This window comes from Scyliorhinus canicula, chromosome 3, assembly GCF_902713615.1.
Source record: "Scyliorhinus canicula chromosome 3, sScyCan1.1, whole genome shotgun sequence".
Lineage (NCBI taxonomy): Eukaryota > Metazoa > Chordata > Chondrichthyes > Carcharhiniformes > Scyliorhinidae > Scyliorhinus > Scyliorhinus canicula.
The window spans coordinates 125,288,138-125,316,014 of record NC_052148.1 but is presented as its reverse complement, the minus strand read 5'-3'; the positions used below and the strand labels follow the sequence as shown (position 1 = coordinate 125,316,014).

The 27,877-nt window shown below is 45.2% G+C and overlaps 1 protein-coding gene across 5 annotated transcripts in view; it reads left to right on the top strand.

Moving 5' to 3' along the window:
• Positions 1 to 27,877, top strand: part of LOC119962941 (probable phospholipid-transporting ATPase VD) — a 363,410-nt gene that overhangs the window by 254,710 nt on the left and 80,823 nt on the right. For all 5 annotated transcript variants that reach the window (XM_038791265.1, XM_038791266.1, XM_038791263.1 and 2 more), the window contains 2 exons: positions 1,320 to 1,938; positions 18,158 to 18,252. In XM_038791265.1, the coding sequence (XP_038647193.1) occupies positions 1,320 to 1,938; positions 18,158 to 18,252 (714 nt within the window). The remainder of the gene's footprint in view (positions 1 to 1,319; positions 1,939 to 18,157; positions 18,253 to 27,877) is intronic.

Here is a 27,877-nt window from a genome sequence, read left to right as displayed (position 1 = left end):
TGTATTTAAAAAACATCTTTAGGCTTTTTAAAATTTTACTTGCCAATGCTTTTTCTTCCTTTGCTTTCACGTTTTCCTTTTTACTGTCACCCTGCACATGCTTTATGTAGTAATAAGCTCTTAATATCTGACATAAGTTCCCTTTTTTGGCTTGCCCTACCCTAAATGTTCCCTGACATCCAAGTAGTGCCTCAATGTCGGAGGCCCACCTTTTTCTTTGTAGTAAGGTATTTTGAAAACTCTCTACCTCCTCCTCGAATATCTCCCACTAGCTGTACCACTGATTTACCTTCAAGTAGCTGCTTACAGTCCATTTTTTCGAACTAACATTTTAGTTTGGTGAAATTTACCTTCTGTAACTAAGAACTTTTCCTAACTATTCCAAATTACAATTGCACAGTGTTAGCGAGAGGTACAAAGTAATGATCTTGCATGGCTTTTTCGGGAACCAAGACTAAGGGATAGAGAGGCCACGTGAGGTGGTACAGTTGAAAGGATGGCCATGAATGTCGGCTTGTAAAGAGGGAAGATGGTGTGCAGAGGCAAGTGGTCAGTGAGTTTGGAGGAAAGAGGATAAGACATTGAAATCATCAGTATTTGAAAAGTGAGTCAAAATCCTGGAACTCCCATCCTAACATCTCTATGGTTGTTCCTGCACCACATGGACTGCAGCCGTTCAAGAATGCATCTCACCACCACCTTCTCAAGGGCACTTGAGGATGGGCAATGAATGCTGACTTGGGCAGCAAAGCCCATATCTTGTGAATTAATTAAATAAAAAGTATTTCTGTTTGCAGTTCTAAGACAGTTTGAGCACATGCAGTCTTTGTCTATTACTTTGAATATTGTATCATTGTATCAGGGGCTGGTTTAGCTCACTCAGCTAAATCGCTGGCTTTTAAAGCAGACCAAGCAGGCCAGCAGCACAGTTCGATTCCAGTACCAGCCTCCCCGGACAGGCGCCGGAATGTGGCGACTAGGGGCTTTTCACAGTAACTTCATTGAAGCCTACTCGTGAGAATAAGCGATTTTCATTTCATTTCATTTTCATTGTAAACAGAAATTTGTATTTTAAACCTTGGAGAAAGTAATGAGAAGAGAGGGAATTTTTTAGACAATTACCAATCAGCAATGGCTCCTAATTTGTACTGAATTACACGAAAGAAATATTAAGGCTCTCATGTCCTTTTCTCAATGTATTAGAAGTTTTTTTTAAGAAACGGTCAGTTCTCCCTGTTGGAGTGGAATAACTGTTACTTCACATACATATGAGAATGGTGAAGCTTGTCTAATTTTAATATATTTTTATGTTGATAAAGGTACGAATACCATCAGTCAACAATACGCGAAGGAAGACCCTGGAAGATATAAAGCAGATGTTTCATAGATTTTCGGTGTCTCGTGTGAATGCTTCCTCGCTTTCAAGTGGAAAAGATTTCTTTACAGAAAGTCCAAGTAGTTATGCCAACAAACTGTTAGATAGAATGAAGCCGGCTTCACCCAGTACACTCAAGGAACAAACTGAAGCAGCTGCTGGATTAACTAAGGAAATCAATGCCACTTGTGGCTATTCTCCAGCTGAGGAAAATGTTGCAAATATGTCCGAAGAGCTTGAGGAAACTGCAGACAGCTTACTCGCAGGTCGGGATAGATCTGCAGAAGAATTGCGTTATGAAGCCGAGAGCCCAGATGAAGCTGCGTTGGTGCATGCAGCTCGGGCCTATAAGTGCACTTTATTATCTAAGACTCCTAATCAAGTCACTGTGGAGCTTGACAATGTAGGACGATTACATTTTCAACTCTTGCACATATTACCATTTGACTCAATTCGAAAGAGGATGTCTGTGGTAGTCCGACATCCACTGACTAATAAAGTAGTTGTTTATACAAAAGGTGCCGATTCAGTCATGATGGATCTTTTGGATACTTCTACTAAAGGTATGTTAAGAGTTGTAGTTTTTGCATATGCCTGTTCTTTAAGTCTTTGAATTCTGGATGTCTTTATAAATTATTTGAAACTGAAACAACATGTTATAACCAGGCGCAAAAATACTAAACATTGAAAAGCACTTCTTCCTCGTTTTCTATCTCATGAACACCATAATCCAATCACAAAAGATTCGGCAATTAACAAGCCTGTGCCCTGACTGGATCACATTTTCCAACTTAGACTGTTATAGATAGCTGCTCACTGCAGACACGCCTCCTGTTGTTGCAAAATAGACACAAACAAAACTTTTAAATATAGGCAAACCTCAAAGGAATGAGAAATGAATTGATCACAGTAAACTGGACTCAGCTGTTGATAAGTACATCTACAGGCAAATAGTAAGAAGCAGTCAAAGAAATATTGGGTGCTGTACAAAACTATACAAAGTACATTTGCAAAACTATGCACTGTTAGGAGGCAAAAGCTCAATTTCTGTACTTAATCATAGTCCAGAATTAAGGTAAGGTACAGTATTGAGTTAAAAGTAATAGTTTGTACAAATGTTCTGGTAAGAGGAAATCCAATAGACTGGGAGAGCGACAAAACATAATAAAGGGATAAAACTAAAGTAATAAGAGGTGCAAAAAGGAAATATTAAAAAACTAGTAAATGATATGTAAAGAGAACAAAAATGGTAAATATGGCCCATTAAAGACAGATGTAGGCGAGACTAATGGATAATAGGAAATAACAGCTTTGTTAAATGAGAACTTTGCATCCGTTTTCACAGTGGAGCTAGAGAACAAAATACCAGCTGTACACATGAATCAAAAAATAAGTCAAAGTAAGGAAGTTAGTAAATTTGACATAAGTTTATAAAAATGGAAAAGGAATGAGACCGAAGACCTATCTCAAGAACCTAATTGTTTTCACACCCAAATATTGGAAGAAATAGCTGAAGAAGTTACATATAAGGGGAGTTGGCCAAAACTTTCCAAAGTTAACTGTATTAGGAAATGTGCCTCTGAATTGGAAAATAGCAATATCACTCCATTAGTTAAAAGGGAGGGAGGGAAGGAGAAACCAGCAAACTACAGATCTGTCAGTTTAACATTCATTCTTGTGGGCATCGTTGGCGAAGTCAACATTTATTGCCCATCCCTAATTGCCGGTGAGAAAGTTGTTACTGTCGTCTTTGTGGGGTCAACTTATCCACAGTGCTGTTAGGAACACAGTTCCAAGATCTTATCAGCGACAGTGACAAAATGCTGAATATAGTTCTAAATCAGGTTAGTGACTGACTTAAAAATGAAGTTACGAGTATTGGTGTTCCGTGTTCTTCTATTTAGTGGAGGTTAATCATAAGAACATAATAATAATCTTTATTCTTGTCACAAGTAGGCTTATGTTAACACTACAATGAAGTTACTGTGAAAAGCCCCTAGTTGCCACACTCTGGCACCTGTTCGGGTACACAGAAGGAGAATTCAGAATATACAATTCACCTGAGAGCATGTCTCTCGGGACTTGTGGAGGAAACCGGAGCACCCGGAGGAAACCCAAGCATGCACGGGGAGAATGTGCAGATTCCGCGCAGACAGTGACCCAAGCCGGGAATAAAACATGGCTCCCTGGTGCTGTGAAGCAACAGTGCTAACCACTGTGCTAGGAGCAGGAGTAGGCAATTTTACCCCTTGAACCTGCTCCGCCATTCAATATGATCATGGCTGACTTCATCTCAGCCTCATCTCCATCATCCTGCCCGCTACCCATAACCCTTCATCCCGCGACTAATTAAAAACCATTCTATCTTCCCCTCAAATTTGTTTAGTGTTCCGGAGTCAACTGCACTCTGGGGTAGAAACCTTCACAGATTCATAACCCTTTGAGTGAATTTGGAAGGTGCTGCTGAAGGAACTCTGGCTATTTACTGTAGTGCATCTTTTATATGGTACACTCTGCTGCCACTGTTTGTTGATGGTGGAGGAAGTGAAGTTTAAGGTGATGGGTGGAGTGCTGATGAAGGGGGCTGCTGTGTTGTGGATTGTATTGAGCATCCTGAATATTGTTGGAGCTGCACACAGCAAGACAATAAAAAGTATTCTCTCACACCCCTCATTTGTGCCTTGCAGATGTTTGACATCTACACGGTGGCACAGTGGTTTGCACAGATTTGATTCGAGCCTTGGGTGACTGTCTGTGTGGAGTTTGCACATTCTCCCTGTGTCTGCGTGGGTTTCCTCTTCCGATCCAAAGCTGCACAGGTTAGGTGGATTGGTCATGCAAAATTGCCCCTTAGTGTCCAAAGGTGTGTAGTTTCGGTGTGAAGGGGATAGGGTAGGGGAGGCCTAGGTAGGGTGCTCTTTCGGAGGGTTGGTGTAAACTCACTGGGCCAAACTGCCTCCTTCTGCACAGCAGGGCTTCTACAGATAGGCTTGGGGGAATCAAGATGTGAGTTTCTCACCACCTGATTCCCTGCCTCTATAACTGCTCATATTGTCACAGTATTTATATGGCTGGTCCAGTTCAGTTTTTGGTCAACGGTAATTTCAGGATGTTGACGATGGGAATTCAATTATTGTAATCCTGTTGAACTCAATGGGTAGATCGTTAAATTCTCCCTTGTTGGAGATGCCATTGTCCAGCACTTCTGCGGCACAAATGTGATTTGCAGTATCTTCCCAAGTCTTGCTGCCTGTGGACGTAGGCTGCTTCATTAGTTCAGAAGTTGTATGGGAATCAATGTTCTGGGTGACATCTGGTTTAATGGGCCCATTGCAGCCAATGTGATACAGATATCCATCTTCTCCGAGGTAAGGCAGGTGTCCTTGTCCTGACCTAGACACTCTACTCCCTTCCATTGTCCTGGAGTAGAGAGGACAGAATGTCAATGGCAGTGTAACACTGCGTTTGAGTGATGTGCCTGCCATAGCTGAATAACTGGAAAAATGTGCAGGCAGTGAGTGATAGGAGTGGGGGGTAGGCAGTATTGGTAAGCGTCAGGGTGAGGCAAGGTATCTGAATGTTGAGCCTTAGTCCTGAGCATCAGGAAGTGCTCATAGGTGAGTGAAGGGCGTGTGATGCACTGAGCTATATGAGAGGTTGTGATGAGAGAATGCATTCACTGACCTTGACCACCAGTATGAGGACATTAGACCTCTTTTGGCACTCCTGGTCCTCGGGGCCCAAGCTCTGGGACTTGACATTCTTGGTCACCTGCTCTCATTTCCTTGTGAGGATTGAAGATCTCTCTGCTGCCCATAGACCTTCCATCCAAAGGATTCAACAGGTAAATCAATGTAGGGTAGTGTCATTTATCGCTTAGTTGAAAACACTTTCACTTCTTGAGGCAGAAGATTTTAAGTTCAATTTCTACACAGGACTCGAGCACAAAAATCAAGGCTCACACTCCAGTGCGCTACTAAAGAAATACTGCACTGTTGGAGTTGCAGTCTTTTGGATGACATTAAACTGAGGCCCCGTTTCCACACTCAGGTGAACAGAAAAAATTTCATAGCACCTGTTGAAGAAGAGCAGAGGAGTTACTCCCAGTCTTCGGGCCAATAGTTGAACCTCAGTCAACATCACAAAAACAGATTATATGGTCAATATCACATTAATGTTGGTAAGAACATGCTGTGCATAGATTGATTGTGTGCTTCATTAGCTGTAAAGCCCTTGGGGACATTCTGTGGATGATGAAAAGCACTGAAAATGCACATTTTTGTATTACGAAAGAGGGCGGAACATTTCCATCCTGCCCATGGGGAGTTTCATGGCGAGCAGGAAATTTGGAGAGAACCCAAAAATTGGTCTCCCACAGGTGTGAAAACAGTTCGCAATTTTTCCATAACTTCTTTAATGGCAGGTTGATGGGTGGGCCAGTCACCCTGCTGACTAGTGACTCCTACCTGGCCCGTGGTGTGTGTAACCCCCTCAGGCCCATTGTGGTCTCCTCCTGGACTATGGAGGCACCCGCTGGGAGAAGACTAACCTACAGTCAACAGTGTCACATTCCACAGGCCTCGATGTGCTGTTGTATGTAAGCTTTGAATGTTGCATCTGCCTCAAAGTCCCAAGCGGAGTGAGGACTGACCGTTGCATGCCACTTATTTTCAAACATGTTTCAGACCAATGTGAGTTCCTGCTGGTATGAAGTGAGATTGGAAGGTGACTTGAGGACCCCTCCTTGAGTCCTTGAGGAGACATGGCCCCAGGAGGACGTTCAAGGTGCCCTGCCCACTCTTGCCTAGTAACTGATGGAACTCACCAATGCCTATAATCATGAAGTGCTGTTCCAAGAACAAATTCGGCAAAGTATGCTGGACCAAGGTTTCTGAGGCCATCGCCATCCCTCCCATGGTGACCTTGAGGAACTCTTATGTTGGAGCCACTATGTCAGATAGAATGCCAACGGCCTCCTCCATCCTTTGCTCTAGTTTGCCTGTTGCTGCATCTCCAGTATTGTGTCGGCACTCGCAGAGGCTCATCATCTGACTTGGACTCAGCAGGTGCCTGGTATCCAGCGGTCCTCCAGATTCCAGAGACTTTGGTGCCACTGCTTCCAAATGCTGCAGAGACATGTCAGTGAGGTGTTCTCCAGAAAGTGATTCCGAGACTAACCGAGATCCATGAGACACTGAAGTGTGTCTCTGTGCTGGTGAATCGTGTGGGTGAATACAGTGAAGGATGATCTTGATTTGGCTCATCAGCATTCTCTGAGGTGGACAGGGGGCTGGGGCATATCTTAGTGATCCTGGTGTACCTGGGCCTGCTGGTGCCTGTGAGAAAGAGAGAAGACCGATTTAGTTCAAGAGCAGGCAGAAAGCAATATTGCAAATCACCTGCTGTAAATGTCAGGATGTGATTAACTCTGGAGGTCTCATTCACACTAAGTTGCTGGGAGAAGCCGGTCTCACCTTCTCCAGCCAGCTTGGCGCATCCTCCTCAAATCTGGTGAACTCCGTGATGTTGTCCGACCTTCCTCCTGTTTGATGTGTCTCCTTCCTGTTGTGTGCAAGTTTAGACTGCTTGAAAAGGAAGCAAAGGAATGTGAGAAGGGGTTGAGCAGCGGTTGGGAAGCATACATGCTTCCTGTGTGTAGTGAGCCCTCCCCAAAAGGAGTGAGGATGGAGTTTATGCAGCCTGATGGGTGAGATGGTGGTGATCCATAAGACAACCAGGGCTGATAAGTGCCCCCCACTAATATTGTATGAGATCCTTGAAGAGCGTAGCACTTTGAGCGCATGATGTCATGATGAGAGTGTGTTACTGGAATTGGCTGAAGACTAACTGGCAGAACGGATGAGATCATGCATTCTCTTCCTATATTGGATAGCGTTGCAGGAGTATTTGCCAGCCGGTTGACAGACTGGATCTCATCTCAGCATTTGGGTAGTTTATATATAGATTAACAGATAGCTGGGAGTGACCTGCTTTACTATTGTCTCCCAGGCAGGAGAGATGAGGCTGGTGTGCTTCCTGGAGCCATTCCTCAGGTACAGCACATGTTGGTGTACTCCTCTTAACAAAACCTTGAGGGAGTTGTGACTAAACCTGGGTGCAGCCTCCTATTTGTTGGCAGCCATCTCTATGGATCCACTGGAGACAGCTGAGTTGGAGAGAGTAAAATGTGCTTGGATGGCGATTAAACATGGCGCCCAGACCTTCAACCCCATTAGGCAACAACACAGCAATTAAATTAGTTCTTGAGCTGCCATGAGATATACTTGCTTCTGCATAATTAATTAGCTTCTGAGCACAAAAACAAACATTTATTTCCTGTCACTCAGGGCAGAATCCACTTGCCATGGCATTTAGTTTCAAAATTCAAACATTTCACCTCGAGCAACTATTTCTTTTGGTGGGGAAATTTTCTTTTTATCAATTTAAGGGATGTGGGTGTCACTGGCCCGGCAAGCATTTATTGCCCATCCCAAGTTGCGCTTCAGAAGGTAGTGGTGAGTTACCTTCTTGAACCGCCGCATGCCTTGACATATAGGTACACCCACTGTGCTATTAGATAGGGAGTTCCAGGGCATTGCCCCTGCGACAGTGAAGGAAAGGTGATATATTTCCAAGTCAGGGTGGTGAGTGACTTTGAGGGGAACCTCCAGGTGGTGGGGTTCCCAGGTATCTGCTGCTCTTGTCCTTCTAGATGGTAGTGGTCATGGGTTTGGAAGGCGTTGTCCAACAAACTTTGGTGAGTTACTGCAGTGCATCTTGTAGATGGTACACAAGGTGCCATTGTTCCTCGGTGGTGGAGTATTTGAATGTTTGTGGAAGGGGGAGCAATCAATCAAAGCGGGCTGCTTTGTCCTGGATGGTGTGAAGCTTCTCGAGTGTTTATCCAGGCAAGTGGAGAGTATTCCATTACACTCCTGACTTGTACCTTGTAGATGATGGACAACCTTTGGTGGGGTCAGGAGGTGAGTTACTTGCCATATGATTCCTTGCCATATTGCCAGGTATATGCCAGTGTTGTAGCTGTACTGAAACAGCTTGGGAGTTTAATGTTAACATCTGAGCTAAGCCATTTAATTGTCAAATAAAGAAGCATTTTTTTCATACAAATGGTCGTGAAAACCTACTGGTCTTTTTCCAAAACTCATTTGAATAAAGCTCATTAATATTTTGCAGATTGTTATGATGGGTGCAGGCAAATTTTTAACTTCACTGAAAGATTGAAATACAAAGCAGCTCAGGTTAAAAATGAAAAAATTACAAGTAAAAATGGAAACAACTGAAACTTTTTCAACTAATGGGTAATAGAGTTGTAGGATAAGCAGGAGAAAACAAGCAGCAGGAACTATTAATGCACTTCAAAGATATTTGGATTTGTAAAGAGGAGAATTAAGAGATGATGAAATAGAGGCAAATGAATTGATATATGAAAGAGAACCTGGTTTATTTGATTCCAGCAGTGTTCCTATTCCTTCATATGACTGTGACTTAATATAAAGATCTCAGTCATTGTTATGCAGAGTTGTGTTGGAGGGAAGAAAACCTCAAAGTCTGTACTCGACCGCGTGGTGTTGGTAAAACTTTGTTTAATTCAGAAAAAAAAAATTTCTTTTTTATAAATGAACCCAATTCATTTTTTCCAATTAAGGGGCAATTTAGCGTGGCCAATCCACCTAGCTTACACACCTTTTGGGCTGTGGGGGCGAAACCCACGCAAACAAGGGGAGAATGTGCAAACTCCACACAGACAGTGACCCAGAGCTGGGATCGAACCTGGGACCTCGGCGCCATGAGGCAGCAATGCTAACCACTGCACCATCGTGCTGCCCCATAATTCGGAAAAACTGTGTGCACACAGGAAAGATAGATATTGCGACTATCCAGTAGCTCGCAAAGGTCAGCTCTCTGCCTGTCCTCAGAATTACATGCATATATATTTAAAGTTCTTCAGAGTCACAAGCAGGTATTGACGTCACTGAATCATTCGGAACAATACAAAGTGATCAGTATGCATATGTTCTGGTCCCAGTAATGGGAAAACGATTAAAGAATATAATGTTTCCTTACAATCTCATGGGTTTGTGCTTAACATGTTTAACTTCTAGAAGAGGTGTGAATGTATTGGACAATGGATCCCTTAGACTTACTGGGGCCTCCTGTGTTTCCCTTTTCATATTCATATGCTGTGTGAGATGATTAAATGATTTCCAATGTGTGACTTTAACCCCTTGCCTGCTGGTTTGCCCTTGACCTGTGCTATTACAATACTTTGGGACATCTTTATATACCAATCCTGACATATATAGCAATTTCTTCCGCTAACAGTTGTTTTCCCATTATAGTTAATTGTCAATTTATGACCTCAGTCATAGACTACTGCATCCTTGGAGGTATGCCAGAGAAGGCCTTGCTGATACCGAAAGACATGTCCCCACCCTGTATCACAGCATTGAACCATTTAGAGTAGTTGGGGTAAATACATTCATTACTGGAGGCAGCAGGGTCATTTCAATGAACCCTTGAAATGCAGGATGAACCATCACCATTCTATTATGGGTTCTGACCTATAGGATCATGCCTTTCACAGATTGAAGAAGTAGAAGTGTTTTAAATCTAAAAGGAGCCATTTGAAGGAGAAGTGAGGGTGATTGATCCCCTCTGAGATATTGCCCTTGACTTCAGAGCTTATGAGCACCTTTCTGGAGGCCTCAATGAAAATATTGGCACTCCGCTGAAAAGTGTTCAATTCAAGCCTTTGTAAGGACTGAAGGATAAAAGGATGCCAGAAAGTCCCCAAGCACAACCTCTTGATTCTATCACCTGCCTCTCTCACCCCTGTGTGAAAGGCAGAATTTTAGCAGCAGAATAGAACCAGGTTCCGCTTTCCAGAGAATAGCTGTGTTTCCATCCTCACCACATAAATAGGCTTTATAGGTGAAATATATTTTCAATTTTACATTAATTATAATTTATTTGTGCTGCTAACTGCTCTCACTGTTTTATTCAGTAATTAGAGATATTAAGTTAATATAATTTTGCTTTGCACACTATCTGGGGCCGATATAAATGAAAAAAAACTTGACAGTTTATCATATTTCAAATGTGCTTGATTACTAAGGTATGATTATAATTGAAGCAAGTGTGTTTGTGGGATAGAATAACCTTTATTTCTCATGACACAAGCAAATGGAAAATTAGATTCATTAATAATGTCAGCTATCCTGAAAGCAAGGAAGAAAAGTTGGTGGTTATAAGTTCAGGGTCAAGGGAGACTGAATGTAACACTTTGACAGAATGACAGTGGTCAACTCAGTGGACAGGAAAGAATGGTGGACTTATCCTGCAGTGCATGGTATTTTAACTGTTAGTCCTGTGTGCATTGTCTCATTCATATACAATTCCCAGTTTGGTCACATGGGAGCCTCTTTCTGCTTAAGGAAATTGGCAACTTTATGTGAACACATAAAATGTTGTGAGAAAGCCTGAAATGTAACAACATTTATGGAGGAAAGATATTGTGATGTGAGATGTATCACACAAATTTGCTAAATATTTACCAGTTACAAGTCCAGGTGTACATTGTAACAACAGTTTGTAGCACCTTTAATGTAATAAAACATCCCAAGACTTAGGTGGCGACCATGAGCTGAGCAGTCGCATGTAAGGTGCTGGAGGGCGGCACGTTAGTGGTTAGCACTGTTGCTTCACAGTGCCAGGGACTCGGGTTCGATTCCTGGCTTGGGTCACTGCCTTTTGGAAGCCTGTATGTTCTCCCTGTGTCTGCATGGGTTTCTTCCGGATGCTCCGGTATGCTTCCACAAGTCCTGAAAGATGTGCTGTTAGGTGAATTGGACATTCTGAATTCTCCCTCAGTGTACCGGAACAGACGCCGGAATGTGGTGACTGGGGATTTTCACAGTAACTTCATTGCAGTGTTAATGTAAGCATACTTGTGACACTAATAAAGATTATTTTCTTACCTAAGAACCTCAACCAAGGTATTTTAACTCCAACAATCGGGCACCAAAGATACTCTTAAGCCCCAAGACTAATCCTCCCCCCCCCCCTCCCCCCAATTGACAGGTGCTGCCAAGTAGGATGAGAAAGAATCAGCCGCCCAGCCGAAAAGCCAGTAAAGACAAGGCGAGGGAAACCTCGGCCTCTGAGCAGGGAACCACATGTGGAGGCACAGTACTGGTGAGGGTCGACTCCACAGTGCTCCCAGCACAGACCCAGGTGCTGATGGACAAGTTGATGGGCTTCATCACCTCTGACTCCAGAAACATAGGGAGGAGATGAAAATAGACCTCCTCTCAGCTGTTGAGGCGACAGTGGAAGCTGCGACAGCCCTCATGAGGGAGGCAATGGACAATATGGAGTGGAGGCTAGAGGCCCAGGAAAATATGACGCGGGACCTAGAAAAAGCCACCAAAGACCAAGGGGACCGGATCACAGCACTCGAGGCTGAGGTAGCGAGCCTGGTCAAGACCCAGAAAGGGCTGATGGATAAAGTCAGCGAACAGGGGAACCAAATCTGAGGACCGTAGGGCTGTGCAGGGGATGGAGGAGAGAAACCCTACAAAATACGTAGCAGCGATGCTTGGGAAGCTGATCGGTGGGGAGGGCTTCTCCAAACCCCCAGAGATAGACCGTGCCCACAGGTCGCTTTGCAGTGGCCAGAGCTGGGGAACCACCATGGGCGATTATCGTGAAGCTCCACAGGTGCCTGGGGAAAGAGTAGATCCTGAGATGGGTGAAGACTATGAGAGGGTGCAAGTGGGAAGGATATTCCATCCTCTTGTACCAGGACATTGGTGCCAAATCCGCACTGTACAAAAGGGTACGGTTTGGAATGCAGTACCCTGCCAAGCTATGGGTCACATACCAGAGTAAAGAACAATACTTAGATGTCCCAGATGAGGCAACAAGTTTGTCCAGAAGAATAGACTGGGCAACCAATGATAGACGACAATGGCCAGAGCACGGGCCGCAGAAATTCGAGAGGGGCAGGGGTGACCACCGGCAGAGATGCGTGGTGGGTGGGGAAAGAGTTGGAAAGAGTAGAGAGTGGTAGATGGGGTTAAATAGGGGAATCCGAATATTAGAGGAGCCATTACACTAGCAAGCATGCTGTGTACAGAAGTACAACAAAGGGAGAGGCCACGGTGCACCTCCCGGGAGGGAGGGAGCGCCTGGCTAAGGGAAAGGGAAGTACAGAACTTAAACAGGGCAAAAAAGGGGGGATGTCAGGTAAGGTAGATTAAGGGGATTAAGCTAAGCGGGGACCAGAAGGGGGGCGCACAAGGGCAAGCTGCACAGGAGGATAAACGGGAAGGGTGGGGAGGATAGAGTGCTGGTTGCAGCAGACAACACGTGGAAATAGCGAAAATTAGGAAGTAGTCGGCAGCCATCGTGAATGGCGCGTGAGCAAGGGCAGGCCCGGACAAAGAGGGCCAGGCCCACACACCTAAGAGAGAGGGACTGATTGTGGGTAAGCATGGCTGGGTGGGACAAGCATTTGATTCATGTATTGACAGCAGGACAAGGCCATTCTAATGAACAGAACAGTCTAATTCACGGCAACGGGCACAATCATGGACCTGAGGGGGACGGGCGGGGCGATATGTTATGGTCAGCGGGAATCTGGAAGGGACCCCAGTAGTTTTGGTAAATATATATGAACTGGGACGACGTTGAATTTGTCAAAAAAATAACTGAAATCCCAGACCTAGACACCCACCGACTTATGATAGGGAGGGGACTTTAACTGCGTACAGGACCCGCCAATGGACAGATCCAACCACAGGTCAGGAACTGTGTCAGGCATGGCACAGGAATCAAATGTCTCTATGGAGCAGATGAGGGTGGTCGGGGTTTCAATCATCGGAGAGAAAAATAATTCTTCTTCTCCCATGTGCACAAGGCTTACTTTCGTATAGACATCTTTGTCGTAGGTGCTTCCAGGGGGAACAAAGGCGGAATAATCCATGATTGTAATCTCCAACCACGCGCCACATTATATGGATGTGAGGTTGGAGGACGGCTGGGCCCAACGTCCCCCCCATGGAGGCTCTGTTTAGCTATCCTCACGATAAGGAATTCTGTACACAAATATCCCAAGCCATCGGCTGTTATAGATCCTGCAACCAGAACGGGGCGGTTTTACCCTCTCCTTTCTGGGAACCACTGAATGCGGTGATCAGGTGCAAAATCCTAGCCTATAGGGCCCTAAGGGACAGGAGAGAAAGGGCAGCCAAGCAGTGGCTGATTGACTCCATACTGGAGGTGGATCGGCAATACTCCACGGCCTGAACCTTAAAACTGCTGGTGGAGAGGAAAAAGTTGTAGGTGGAATTTGATCTGCTCTTCACAAGGAAAGCAGTCCACCAATTCTACAAACATGGGAGACAAGGCAAGATGCATGCTGGCTCACCAGCTAAGAAAGCAAGCAGCTGCAAAAGAGAGAGTGCAAGTTAGGGAGAGAAATGATAGGATAGTAGCAGACCCAAGCAAGGTTAATGAGGCCTTTGCAAATTTTGACCAAAGGCTACATACCTATCCCTGGAGGGGTACTCAGTTATGGAACAGTTCCTCGACAGACTGGACATACTGGTGGTGGGGGAGGACAGGGAACAAAGGCTGGAAGCACTGCTAGAGCTCAGCAAAATCATAGAATTATGAATTCCATGCAATCATCCCCGAGGGAGGAGTGGAGCTGGAGGAACTATTGTTTAAAGTAACCCAGACCAAGTTTAGGTCCCTGGGGATCCAAGTGGCCCATACCTGGAAGAGGCTTCAAAAATATAACCCCTCCAGCCTAGTGGAAGAGGTGAAAATGGACCTGCAAGGAAAAGACTCACTCCTTCTTTCGCTAGCTGGAAGCATACAAACAGTCAAAATCAACTTGTTGCTTAGGTTCCTCTTCGTATTCAGATCACTCCTGATCTTCATCCCCAAATGCTTCATCACCAGAGACGACAAGTTAATTATGACCTTTGTCTGGGAGGGAATTGTCCCTCGGATATGCAAGACCATCTTACGGCGAGCACAACACATGGGAGGGCTGGCCCTACCAAACCTCCTATTCTACCACTGGACAGCAAATGCGGAGAGGGTGAGGGGTTGGCTCAGGGAGCCGGAGGTGGACTGAGTCCAAATTGAGGAGGTCTCCTGCACATGGATGTCTCTCTGAGCGCTAGCCACAGCACCATTGCCGGCCCCTGCAAACATACATAAGCACATTCCAGGAGCCCAGTGGTAGTGACCACATTAAGGACATGGAACCAGTTCAGACACCATTTCAAACTTGGTGAGATGTCCATAGAGGTCCCCATTTGAAACAACTATAGGTTCACACTGTCAAGGACAGAAGCCACATTTGGGGCTTGGCGGGAGGACCGAGGGACACTGAGAACAAAGACAGACAGTGACCCAAGCTGGAAATCGAATCTCGGACCCTGGCGCTGTGAAGCAACAGTGTTAACCCACTGTGTTACCATGCCGCCCACCCCTTGAGTTCAGCTCTTTTTTCCATGTTTGCACCAAGGCTGTTGTGAGGTCAGAAGCTGAGTGCCCCTCGCGGAACCTAAACTGGGCACCCATGAGCAGGTTATTGCTGAGTAAGTGCTGCTTGATAGCACTGTTAAGAACAAAGAAAAGTACAGCACAGGAACAGGCCCTTCGACCCTCCAAGCCTCCGCCAACCATGCTGCCCATCTAAACTAAAATCTTCTACACTTCAGGGTCCGTATCCCTCTATTCCCATCCTGTTCATGTATTTGTCAAGATGCCCCTTAAACGTCACTATCGTCCCTGCTTCCACCACCTCCTCCAGGCACCCACGACCCTCTGTGTAAAAAAAACTTACCTCGTACATCTCCTCTAAATCTTGCTCCTCACACCTTGAACTTATGCCCCCTAGTAATTGATCCCTCTACCCTGTGAAGAAACCTCTGACTATCCACTCTGTCTATGCCCCTCATAATAGGTTGCCCCTCAACCTCCTTCGTTCCAGTGAGAACAAACCAAGTTTATTCAACCTTTCAACCTCTGAGAGTGAAGGACATGTACGTGGACAATAGACTGGCGATCCTGGGGGATCTCTTAGTTGGAGAGGGCACAAACTCCCAAAAGGGAATGAGCTCAGGCAACTATAGCTGCATGACTCTCCGCAAGGAGACAAAAACGTTCCCCAGAGACCCGGACACACATACAATGGTAGGGCTGGACTAGGGGGATGACAAATGTGGTGACATCTACAGACGACCCATGGAAAAGGTCAGGACCCTACTGGATGAGACCGGACTGAAATGGGAGGAGGAGCTGAGCATGGAGATAGGGGGAGGACTCTGAATCGAGGTGCTGCACAGGATTAACTCCATGTGGTGAATGTAACATAGATGTATATATGTTAATTCACACTGTCTTTGTAAGCGCAGTAGCACTATCCTACCACTAGGGGGAGTAGCACTGGGAGCACTCAGGAACTTGTACTGGGCTCCACCCTTGGCTCTGCCCATGACTCCTCCCCCTAGTGCAGCTGTATAAATACCCTTGTCCAGAGTCAGCCTGAGTTCACTGAGTTCATCGACAGGTAACAGGCTGGCTCTGAAGTAAGTCGATTAAAGCCTAGATTCACATCGGAAACACGTGTCTGGTGAATTAATGGTTCCATCAATCCACCTCCTCTTGCTCTGGGCTAAGCCAGATGCAGCTCAAGGTGGTGTACAGGGTGTACCTTACTAAGGCACGCATGAGCGGGTTCTTACTGGAGGTGGAAGATAAGTGCGAGTGGGGTTGGGAGGCCCAGCCAACCACACCTACATGTTCTTTTCCTGCCCCAGACCCGGGGAATTCTGGACGGCCTTTTTCGAAGCCATGTCAAGGGTTGTGGGGGTCGAGATGGAGCCATGCCCACCAGGGTGTCAGAGCTCTGGGCAGGGACGGGGCGGATGTTCTGGCCTTCGTGTTACTTATCGGCAAGCAGAGCACTCCCACCTGGCCAAGTTCTTGAAATTGGAAAAAATAAAATTGTCGCTAAAGAGCTCCGAGGAGAGATTCCATGGCACATGGAAGAAGTTCACGAACCTTTTTGCGGGTCTGTTCGCAACCAGCATGGAGCCATTCTGGCAAATCATAAATTTTGGATTTCAGTGTAACTGAGTTCCCCAGAACCTCTGGTTCTGTTGTGACCCTCCATTGTGTTGAACATCTCTGAATTGTTTTCAAAAATTTTTTGTCCCACCCTTAAAGTTACAAAGCCAATGCACAGAGTGGGCAGGGCAAACCCTTAATCCATCCCATTGCTTGCTCCAAAAACCTATTTAAATTCAAATTGAAGCTGATTCATGGTCTCCACAAGAGAGACGTACAAGATCCAAGCTGACAAGAAAAGGCATTGCACTTCATCTCGGGCTTGATCTGACGCTTGATCTTGGCCAAAAGGCTGAGAAGCGATAAACATCTCAGAACTCACTGCTATTGCGACTGCAAGATCTAGCGCATTAGGTCAGATGACCAAAATCAGAGTCGAAGAGGCAGGTTTTAATAATTGTCTTAAAGGATAAACGTGAGATATAGAGGCAGAGAGGGGTAGGAAGACCGTAATTAAGAGGAGCACATATATTGGAGAATTGTGAGGCTGGAGTGGTTGAGGACTCTGGGCCAGTACTCAATGGAGTTTAGAAGGATGGGGAGGGATCTCACTGAAACTTACAGAATACTGAGAGGCCTAGATAGAGTGAACGTGAAGAGTATGTTTCCACTAGCGGGAGAAACTAGCGGCTACAGCCTCTAACTGAAGGGACAATCCTTTAAAGTAGAGATGAGGAGGAATTTCATTATCCAGAGGGTGGTGAATCTGTGAAACTCATTGCCGCAGAAGGCTCTGGAGGCCAAATCACTGAGTGTCTTTAAGATAGAGAGGTTCTTGATTAATAAGGGGATCTGGGGTTATGGGGAGAAGGCAAGAGAATGGGGATGAGAAATATATCAGCCACGATTGAATGGCGGAGCAGACTTGATAGGCTGAAAGGCCTAATTCTGCTCCTATGTCTTATGGTTTTATGAATTACGGAGATAGGGAGGTACAAGGCAATGGAAGAATTTTAAAACGAGGATGAGATTTTGAAAATCAAGGTATTGCTCGAACAGAGCCAACAGACTGGCTTAACCTCAGACTGTTGCCAGGGAGAGGGATGGAATTGTAGTTACTGAACAAAGTTTGTGGGGATCGATAAAGTAGCTTCAGACTTCCCAATATTTAATTGGAGGAAATTTCTGCTCATTGAGTGCTGGATGTTGTATCGGCAGTCTGATATTTTGGCAACAGTGGAGGAGTCAAGAGAGATGGTGGTGAGGTAAAGCTGGATGTTGTCAGCCTACATGTGAAAACTAATACTGTGCTTTTGGATTATGTTGCCAATATGTATTTGAGAAAAATGGAGGTGCTGCCGAGGATAAATTCTTGGGATAGAACAATATGGTCAAACTGCATGGGGCTGGGGATCATATCACACAGATCTTCCTTTAATACTGAAATAATTAATGGTTAATGTAAATTTGTAATATTGAACTATACTGATGCACAGTTTGCAAAGTAGTTCTGTGATTTCACTGAGCCTTTCTTTTACCACAGACCATCTGTTTTCAGCAGTAACATGGGTCGTGTTTAATTGTTCATGATATAGCATTGAAAATGGCTTCTGTCATAGAGAATAGTTTGCAGCGTTTTGAGCTGGTTCTCAATTGACCGTTTTCTTGCAGGCCACCAGGAACAGAAGGGCATTCAGGAAAGGACTCAGAATTATTTAGATGATTATGCCAAAGAGGGTCTCCGTACTCTATGCATTGCAAAGAAGGTATGGAAAAAAGAATGTGTGTGATCAATATTCTAGAAACACCGTATAACTGTGTTACAAGCCAGTAATACACATGGGAATGCAGATGAAAAGCATGCAAGAGCAATGTTCAGGGTTTATAACATTATCTGAATTTTTTACTGATTTGAATACATCTAGTTTATAATATATTTGATACACATAGTTAATTTATTACCATCCTGTGTTTTGATTTGGTATATTTGGTTGATTTGGCAATGAAGAAACCTGGAAGCCAATAGGAGAATGTGAGCTCCTGCAAGTACCCATTCATTTTCCTTTAGAATGATTGATTGTCTCCACATCTGCTATCCTCAATGGTAGAAAATTCCAGGTTGTTCTTCCTTACATCCCCCTGCATCTCTTGCCCAAAACCATAGGTCTGTGTCATGAAGGCAGAAATTACTGGAAATACTCAGTCGATCTGGCAGCATCTTTGGAGAGAGAAATAGAGTGAATGTTTCGGGTCAAATATGACTCGTCACAGAACTAAAGGAGGGCATAAATATGATGGTTTATATGCCGTCAAAAGTGAGCAGAGGACTGGAGAAATGAAATAGTAATGGTTTTGAAACAAAGGGAGTGGTAGTGGTTGTAGTCAAATGTCAGAACATTTTTCCAGAGTGAGTGCAAACGCCAGAATAATGAACAATCCTATCCCAAAGCAAGAACATGAAAAATAATATTCAAACTAGCATTGGCAAAAATCAGATTCAGAATGGGGAACAGAGTTCATGGTTTGAAATGATTGAATTCAGTGTTGTAAGCAGAAGGCTGTAACCTCATGTCTAATTAGGACAGAATTGGAAGATGAGATGCTGGTCTTTGAGTTTGCATTGAATTTCACTGGAACACTGCAGCAGGGTGAGGGCAAGAACATGTCCAAGAGTGAGGTGATGAGTTAAAATGGCAAGCAACTGGAAGCCCAGGGCTTTTGGACTTGATGGAAGGGTCCTGAAAAGCAGTCACCAATCTGTTTTTGGTTTCTCCTATGCAGGGGAGACTTCGTTATAAGCGGTGAATACAGTGTACTAAATTGAAAGAAGTGCAAGTAAATCACTGCTTCAGGTGATCAGTGTTACATCTGCAATTGCATGGGAAGCTGGTGTTGGAAGGGGATGGGGTATCACAGAGGAAAAGGTCCCCTCAGAATGCTGACAGGGTCGGGGAGTGGAAGATGACTTTAGTGATGGCATCATGACTGAGGTGGCAGGGATAATGAAGGATGATCCTTTGAATTTGAAGGCTAGTGGAGTGGAAATTGAGGACAAAGGGAACTTGAGTATTGCTGAACAAAGAGACATGTCAAAGCTTTTCATCTTGCACTCATTAGGGCACTTCGCAAAAATATCAGCCCAAGGAAAAAGCAGCAATTTATACTGTCTGAGAAGAGAATGCTGATTGATTGGCAAGTGGACTCCGGTAGAGACATTGCCATGGAAAATGCACCAGTTGATAGTGACTGACAGAAAACTGCCAAGCATTGTTTGAAATTTAAATCAGGCAGCTTGACCCTGATTGGTCAAGATGTTGCCCTGGGGAATGAATCAGTGAATAGCTGTTCGTTATTTTGTTTAGTTGAAACAGGCGCTGTGTGTGTACATGTTCTTTCTGTCTACAAAGAGCAGGGCCTTGTGTAATAACATAAGTAGTTTCCAGTATGAAGGGAACTCTATCCTGAGAAGGAGAGGAAATGATGGGCTCAGAAGTTTTGGAAATGGTCAGATATGAGTGAAGGCCTTGTCAACCACAGTCGGGAGAATTTTAGTTTGAGGAAGAAGAAAGGTATATCAGAAGCACAGTTGTGGAAGATTGCAACGACAACAGAGAAACTAGGAGAATGGAATGGAGTCCTTACATGAGGCTAGGGTGTGAGGAAGTGTAGTCAAGGAGTTTGGTGGGTGTAATAACTCTCACAAGACCTATGGGGATGACCTGATTGATCTCCCCGTGGAGCTGGTGGAAAAGAGCTCCCCTACTAATGGGGGGAGACCCATCAGCTGGGGCCTAAATTGAGATCGGATGATCAGTAGTCCTAGTTGGGACCTTTATGCTGTATGCCACGTTTGCGGTTTTTTCTTTTGGTTAATATGCCATTTGAATTTTCCGTCTCGGGTCTCCAGAGCTTTTATGTGCTATACTGTAGTACTGTACACCAGTGGACAGATTGTACTGGGCAATCTATATAAAGAACTTAATCTATTATGCATTTGTAACAAGATTGAAAATTTACACTTAATATAACATCTGTTAATTCCTTTTCCTGTTGCTCTTGCTTTACTTTAGTCAAGATAACCTTGTGTCTTTTGTTGCTTTGCACTGGAACAACATTTATTTTGTTTTCATTTTGAACTGTTCGGTTCTACACCCTCCTACTCCTCCGATCCACGAGTTTGCGGAATTAACATGGTACAACCTGGCTGTTTTACAAAGCTTTCGCCATGACGATCGGCAGTCAGGGGCCGTTTCACTTGCTGCCGAACCTCAATGCCCAAGGGCAGCAGGGTAGCATGGTGGTTAGCATAAATGCTTCACAGCTCCAGGGTCCCAGGTTCGATTCCCGGCTGGGTCACTGTCTGTGTGGAGTCTGCACGTCCTCCCCGTGTGCGTGGGTTTCCTCCGGGTGCTCCGGTTTCCTCCCACAGTCCAAAGATGTGCGGGTTAGGTGGATTGGCCATGCTAAATTGCCCGTAGTGTCCTAATAAAAGTAAGGTTAAGGGGGGGTTGTTGGGTTACGGGTATAGGGTGGCTACGTGGGTTTGAGTAGGGTGATCATGGCTCGGCACAACATTGAGGGCTGAAGGGCCTGTTCTGTGCTGTACTGTTCTATGTTCTATGTTCTAACTCCTGGTTGAGGGTGGTGGAGAGGGGGAAGAACATGTTTTGAAACAGTCGAAAGAACAATCCAATTTGGGTGTCTGAGCCAAAGCTGTTGCAATACTGATTCATCATACTTGATTAATAAGGGAATCAGGAGTTAGGGGGAAACATATCAGCCATGATTGAATGGCGGAGCAGACTCGATGGGCCGAATGGCCTAATTCTGCTCCCATGTCTTATGATGTTATGATGAATATCAGTAGACAGTCTGTCCCCAGAAATGGAAACTGAAGTCGAGGTAGGAGAGGGAAGTGTCAAAGATAAATCATGTGAGGTGCGAGAGGGTGTAAATTAGAAAAGAAACTGCGGGCAACAGTAGGAAATGGCATTGATAGAGTCATTGATGTACCGGAAAAATAATTGGGAAGGGGGCCTGAGTAGGACTGGAACAATAATGTACTGCATACCCTGCAAAAAGATGGGCATAACAAGGGGTCATATAGTTAACCTGTATCAATGGTTTTAATTTGGGGGAAGCTAAATAAATTAAATGAGAAATCGTTCACTGAGCGAAAAATTCAGTCAGGTGGAAGGTGTGGAGTGGTTGGGGAATGGTCCGATCTCTGTCCAATGAAGAAATGGAGAGCCCTCAGACCATCCTGGTGGGAGATAAAGATGTTATAAAGATTGGATGCTCATAGTGAAGAGGAAGTGGTTTGGGCCAGGAAACTGAAAATTGTTGAAATGGTGTAGGGATTTGTAAGAGAAACGGATGTAGGTGAGAAGAAACTGGACAAGATGAAAAAAATAGTCAAGTTGGGAAGAAATATAGACCAAGAACAGGCTGAAATGATGGGCAGGACTGTCCTGTTTGTGGATATTAGGAAGGAGGTAGAAGCGGGCTATTCATTTGTATCCCCTAGTCCTTGTCCCATCAGCTAACGGAAATATTTTATTGTCTACTTTATCTAAATCTCTCATAAATTTGTACATCTCCACCGAATCTCACCTCAACCTCCTTTGCTCCAAGGAACTAGCCCCAGCTTTCTCAGTCTAACCTTGTAGCTAAAATCCCTCACCTTGAAACCATTCTGTTAAACTTCTTGACGACCCTTGCATCCTTGGAGTGGTTGGAGTGGGCGGAGCTACAGAGTCGAGCGGTGAATATTTAAACTAGCTGCTTCGCGGATTCGAGTCTTTTCGGCGGGAGTTCAGCTGTTGTAGTGGGCGGAGCTACAGAGTCGAGCGGTGAGTATTTAAACGAGCTGCTTCGCGGATTCGAGTCTTTTCGGCGGGAATTCAGCTGTTGGAGTGGGCGGAGCTGCTTCGCTGCTTAAACAGCGGCCACAGGGTCTTTGGGGATAAATCTGAAGAGTGACATCACAGCAAAGCAGTGACCTGATTGGCTGGTAAGGAAAGTGCTCCAATTAGCAGTAGCTGGGAGAAATTTAACTCTTCGTGTGTTGGTAAGTATTGAGATTGGTCAGTAAAATCTTTATTCCTTTCACTGATTCATTATTTGATATTATATTTGTAATCAGTTAAGCTAAAGTGTAAAAATGGCAGGAGATCTCAGACCCGTGTTATGCTCCTCGTGCTCAATGTGGGAGTTCAGGGACCCGGCCGATGCCTCTGACTCCTTCATGTGCGGGAAGTGTGTCCAGCTGCAGCTCCTCTTAGACCGCATGACGGCTCTGGAGCTGCGGATGGACTCACTTTGGAGCATCCGTGATGCTGAGGTCATGGATAGCATGTTCAGTGAGTTGGTCACACCGCAGATTTAGGATTGGTGAGGGAGACAGGGAATGCGTGACCAAAAGGCAGAGAAAGAGCAGGAAGGCAGTGCAGGTGTCCCCTGCAGTCATCTCCCTCCAAAACAGGTATACCGTTTTGGATACTGTTTGGGGAGATGACTCACCAGAGGAAGGCAGTAGTAGCCAGGTTCATGGCACCGTGGGCTGGTTCTGCTGCACAGTAGGGCGGGAAAAAGACTGGCAGGGCTATAGTCATAGGGGATTCAATCGTAAGGGGAGTAGACAGGCGTTTCTGTGGTCGTAAACAAGACTCCCAAATGGTATGTTGCCTCCCGGGTGCACAGGTCAGGGATGTCTCAGATCGGCTGCAGGACATACTGAAGGGGGAGGGTGAACAGCCAGTTGTCGTGGTACATATAGGCACCAACGATATAGGTAAAAAACGGGAAAGGTCCTACAATCAGAATTTAGGGAGTTAGGAGATAGGTTAAAAAGTAGGACCTTAAAGGTAGTAATCTCAGGATTGCTACCAGTGCCACGAGACAGTCAGAGTAGAAATTCAAGAATAGTCAGAATGAATGCGTGGCTTGATAGATGGTGCAGGAGGGAGGGGTTCAGATTTTTGGGACATTGGAACCAGTTCCGGGGGCGGTGGGATCATTACAAATCGGATGGTCTACACCTGGGCAGGACTGGAACCAATGTCCTAGGGGGTGCTTTTGCTAACACTGTTGGGGAGGTTTTAAACTAATGTGGCAGGGGGATGGGAACCAGATTAGGAAGTTAGAGGTCAGTAAAGAGGCAGCAACTAAAGCCAGTAAGGTGCTAGATAATAAACTCACTGTGACTAAGGGGAAGAGTAGACAGGGAAGAGATGATGAAAGCAAAGGGACAGGTGGTCTGAGGTGCATTTGTTTTAATGCGAAGGTAAGGCCGATGAATTTAGGGCTTGGATTAGTACCTGGGAATATGATGTTATTGGTATTACTGAGACTTGGTTGAGGGCAAGATTGGCAACTAAATATCCCAGGGTATAGATGCTTCAGGAGGGATAGAGAGGGAGGTAATAGGGGTGGGGGAGTTGCATTACTGGTCAGAGATGATATCACAGCTGTGATTAAGGAGGGCACTATGGAGGATTCGAGCACTGAGGCAATATGGGTAGAGCTAAAAAATAGGAAGGGTGCAGTAACATTGTTGGGACTTTATTACAGGCCTCCCAAAAGCGAGCGTGAAGTAGAGGTACAAATATGTAGACAGATTATAGAAAAATGTAGGAGCAATAGGGTGGTTGAGATGGGAGATTTTAACTTCTCCAACATTGAATGGGACTTGTGTAGTGTTGGAGGCGTAGATGGAGCAGAATTTGTAAAGAGCATCCAGGAGAGTTTTTTAGAGCAGTATGTAAATAGTCCAACGTGGGAAGGGGCCATACTGGACCTGGTATTGGGGAATGATCCCGGCCAGGTGGTTGAAGTTTCAGTCGGTGATTACTTTGGGAATAGCGATCACAATTCTGTAAGTTTTAGAATACTCATGGACAAAGACGAGAGTGGTCCTAAAGGAAGAGTTCTAAATTTGGGAAAGGCCAAGTATAACAAAATTCGGCAGGAGCTAGGGAATGTGGATTGGGAGCAGCTATTTAAGGGTAAATCCACATTTGAAATGTGGGAGTCGTTTAAGGAAAGGTTGATTAGAGTGCAGGACAGACATGCCCCTGTGAAAATGAGGGATAGAAATGGCAAGATTAGGGAACCATGGATGACGGATGGAATTGTGAGACTAGCTAAGATGAAAAAGGAAGCATACATTAGATCTAGGTGACTTAAAACTGATGAAGCTTTGGAGGAATATCGGGAAGGTAGGGCAAATCTCAAATAAAGAGGGCTTAAAGGGGTCATGAAATATCTTTGGTTGACAGGGTTAAGGAAAATCCCAAAGCCTTTTATTCATATATAAGGAGCAAGAGGGTAACTAGAAAAAAGATTGGTCCACTCAAAAACAAAATTTATGCGTGGAGTCAGAGGAAATGGGTGAGATTCTTAATGAGTACTTTGCATCGGTATTCACCAAGGAGAGGGACATGACGTATGTTGAGGTTAAGGATGGATGTTTAAATACTCTAGGTCAAGTCGGCATAAGGGAGGGGGAAGTTTTGGGTATTCTGAAAGGCATTAAGGTGGACAAGTCCCCAGGTCCAGATGGGATCTATCCCTGGTTACTGAGGGAAGCGAGGGACAAAATAGCTGGGGCCTTAACAGATATCTTTGCAGCATCCTTGAGCACGGGTGAGGTCCCGGAGGACTGGAGAATTGTTAATGTTGTCCCTTTGTTTAAGAAGGGTAGCAGGGATAATCCAGGGAATTATGGACCTGTGAGCTTGATGTCAGTGGTAGGCAAACTGTTGGAGAAGATACTGAGGAATAGGATCTAATCATATTTGGAAGAAAATAGACTTATCAGTAATAGGCAGCATGGTTTTGTGCAGGGAAGGTCATGTCTTACAAACCTAATAGAATTCTTTGAGGAAGTGACAAAGTTAATTGATGAGGAAAGGGCTGTAGATATCATATACATGTACTTCAGTAAGGCGTTTGATAAAGTTTCCCATGGCAGGTTGATGGAAAAAGTGAAGTCGCATGGGGTTCAGGGTGTACTAGCTAGATGGATAAAGAACTGGCTGGGCAACAGGAGACAGAGAGTAGTGGTGGAAGGGAGTGTCTCAAAATGGAGAAAGGCGACTAGTGGTGTTCCACAGGGATCCGTGCTCGGACCACTGTTGTTTGTGATGCACATAAATGATCTGGACGAAGGTATAGGTGCTCTGATTAGCAAGTTTTCAGATGATACAAAGATTGGTGGAGTTGCAGATAGCGAGGGGGACTGTCAGAGAATACAGCAAAATATAGATAGATTGGAGAGTTGGGCAGAGAAATGGCAGATGGAGTTCAATCCAGGCAAATGCGAGGTGATGCATTTTGGAAGATCCAATTCAAGAACGGACTATACGGTCAATGGTAGAGTCCTGGGGAAAATTGATGTACAGAGAGATCTGGGAGTTCAGGTCCATTGTACCCTGAAGGTGGCAACGCAGGTCGATAGAGTGGTCAAGAAGGCATACAGCATGCTTGCCTTCATTGGACAGGGTGTTGAGTACAAGAGTCGGCAGGTCATGTAACAGTTGTATAGGACTTTGGTTAGGCCACGTTTGGAATACGGCGTGCAGTTCTGGTCGCCATATTACCAGAAGGATGTGGATGCTTTAGAGAGGGTGCAGAGGAGGTTCACCAGGATGTTGCCTGGTATGGAGGGTGCTAGCTATGAAGAAAGGTTGAGTAGATTCGGATTGTTTTCCTTGGAAAGACGGAGGTTGAGGGGGGGACCCGATTGAGGTCTATGGACAGGGTGGATAGCAACAAGCTTTTTCCAAGAGTGGGGGTGTCAATTACAAAGGGTCACGATTTCAAGGTGAGAGGGGGAAAGTTTAAGGGAGATGTGCGTGGAAAGTTTTTTACGCAGAAGATGGTGGGTGCCTGGAACGCTTTGCCAGCGGAGGTGGTAGAGGCGGGCACGATAGCATCATTTAAGATGCGTCTGGAAAGATATATGAGCGGGCGGGGAACAGAGGGAAGTAGATCCTTGGAAAATAGGCAACAGGTTTAGATCAATGATCTGGATCGGCGGGGGCTGGGAGGGCTGAAGGGCCTGTTACTGTGCTGTAATTTTCTTTGTTTTTTTTTCTTTGTTCCTAAAGTATGGTGACCAGAACTGGGCGCAGTATTCCGGTTGTGGCCTTACACGAGCCTCTGGGTGCTCCGGTTTACTCCCACAGTCCAAAGATGTGCAAGTTAGGTGGATTGGCTATGCTAAATTGCCCTTTGTGTCCAAAACGGTTAGGTAGGGTTACGGGAATAGGGTGGAGGTGTGGGCTTAGGTAGGGTGCTCTTTCCATGGGCCGGTGCATACTCAGTGGGTCGAATGGCCTCCTTCTGCACTGTAAATTCTATGTTCTATAAAGGTCAGGCATAACTTTCCTCAATATGTTAATTCATCTTTTTTTTTCAGTTATGGATTTGGGTGTTATGTGGTCAGACCAACATTTATTGCCCATCCCTAGCTGCCCTTGAGAAGGTGGTGATGAGCTGCCTTCTTGCACCTCTCTAATCCCTGAGGTGTAGGTACATCCACAGTGCTTTTAGAGAGGTAGTTCTAGGATTTTGACCCAGCACATTGAAGGAACAGTGATGTATTTCCAGGATAGTGAGTGACTTGGAAGGGAAACGCAAGGTATCTGCTGCCCTTGTCCTTTTAGTTGGTAGCAGTCATGGTTTTAGAAGGTGCCGTCGAAGAAGCATCGGTGAGTTTCTGCAGTGCACTAGTAGATGATACACATGACTGCCACTGTTCGTGGGTGGTGGATAGAGTAAATGTTTGTGGAAGGGGTACTAATCAAGTGGGCTGCTTTGTCCTAGATGGTGTTGAGCTTCTTTATTGTTGTTGGAGCTGCACACATCCAGGCAAGTGGGAGTATTCCATCACGCTCCTGGCTTGTGCTTTCTAAATGGTGGACAGGGTTCGGCGGGGGGGGGGGGGGGGGGGGGGGGGGGGGGGGTTACTTGCCTCCAGGATTGCTAGTTTCTGACCTCTTGTAGCCACAGTATTTATATGGCTAGTCCAGTTCAGTTTCTGGTCAATGGTAAACCCCCTGGATGTTGATAGTGGGGGATTGGTGATGTAATTGAATAGCAAGAGGCGATGGTTAGATTCTTTTTGCACTTGTGGGACACGAGTGCTACTTGCCAAGTATCAGACCAAGTCCGGATATTGTCCAGGTCTTGCTGCATTTGAACGTGGACATCTTCTGTATTTGTGGAATCACGAATGGTGCTGAACATTGTGCAGTCATCAGCAAACATCCCTACATCTGACCTTATGATGGAAGGAAGGTCATCGATGAAGCAGCTAAAGGTGGTTGGGCCTCGGACACTACTCTGAGGAACTCCTGCAGTGATGTCCTGGAACTGAGATCATTT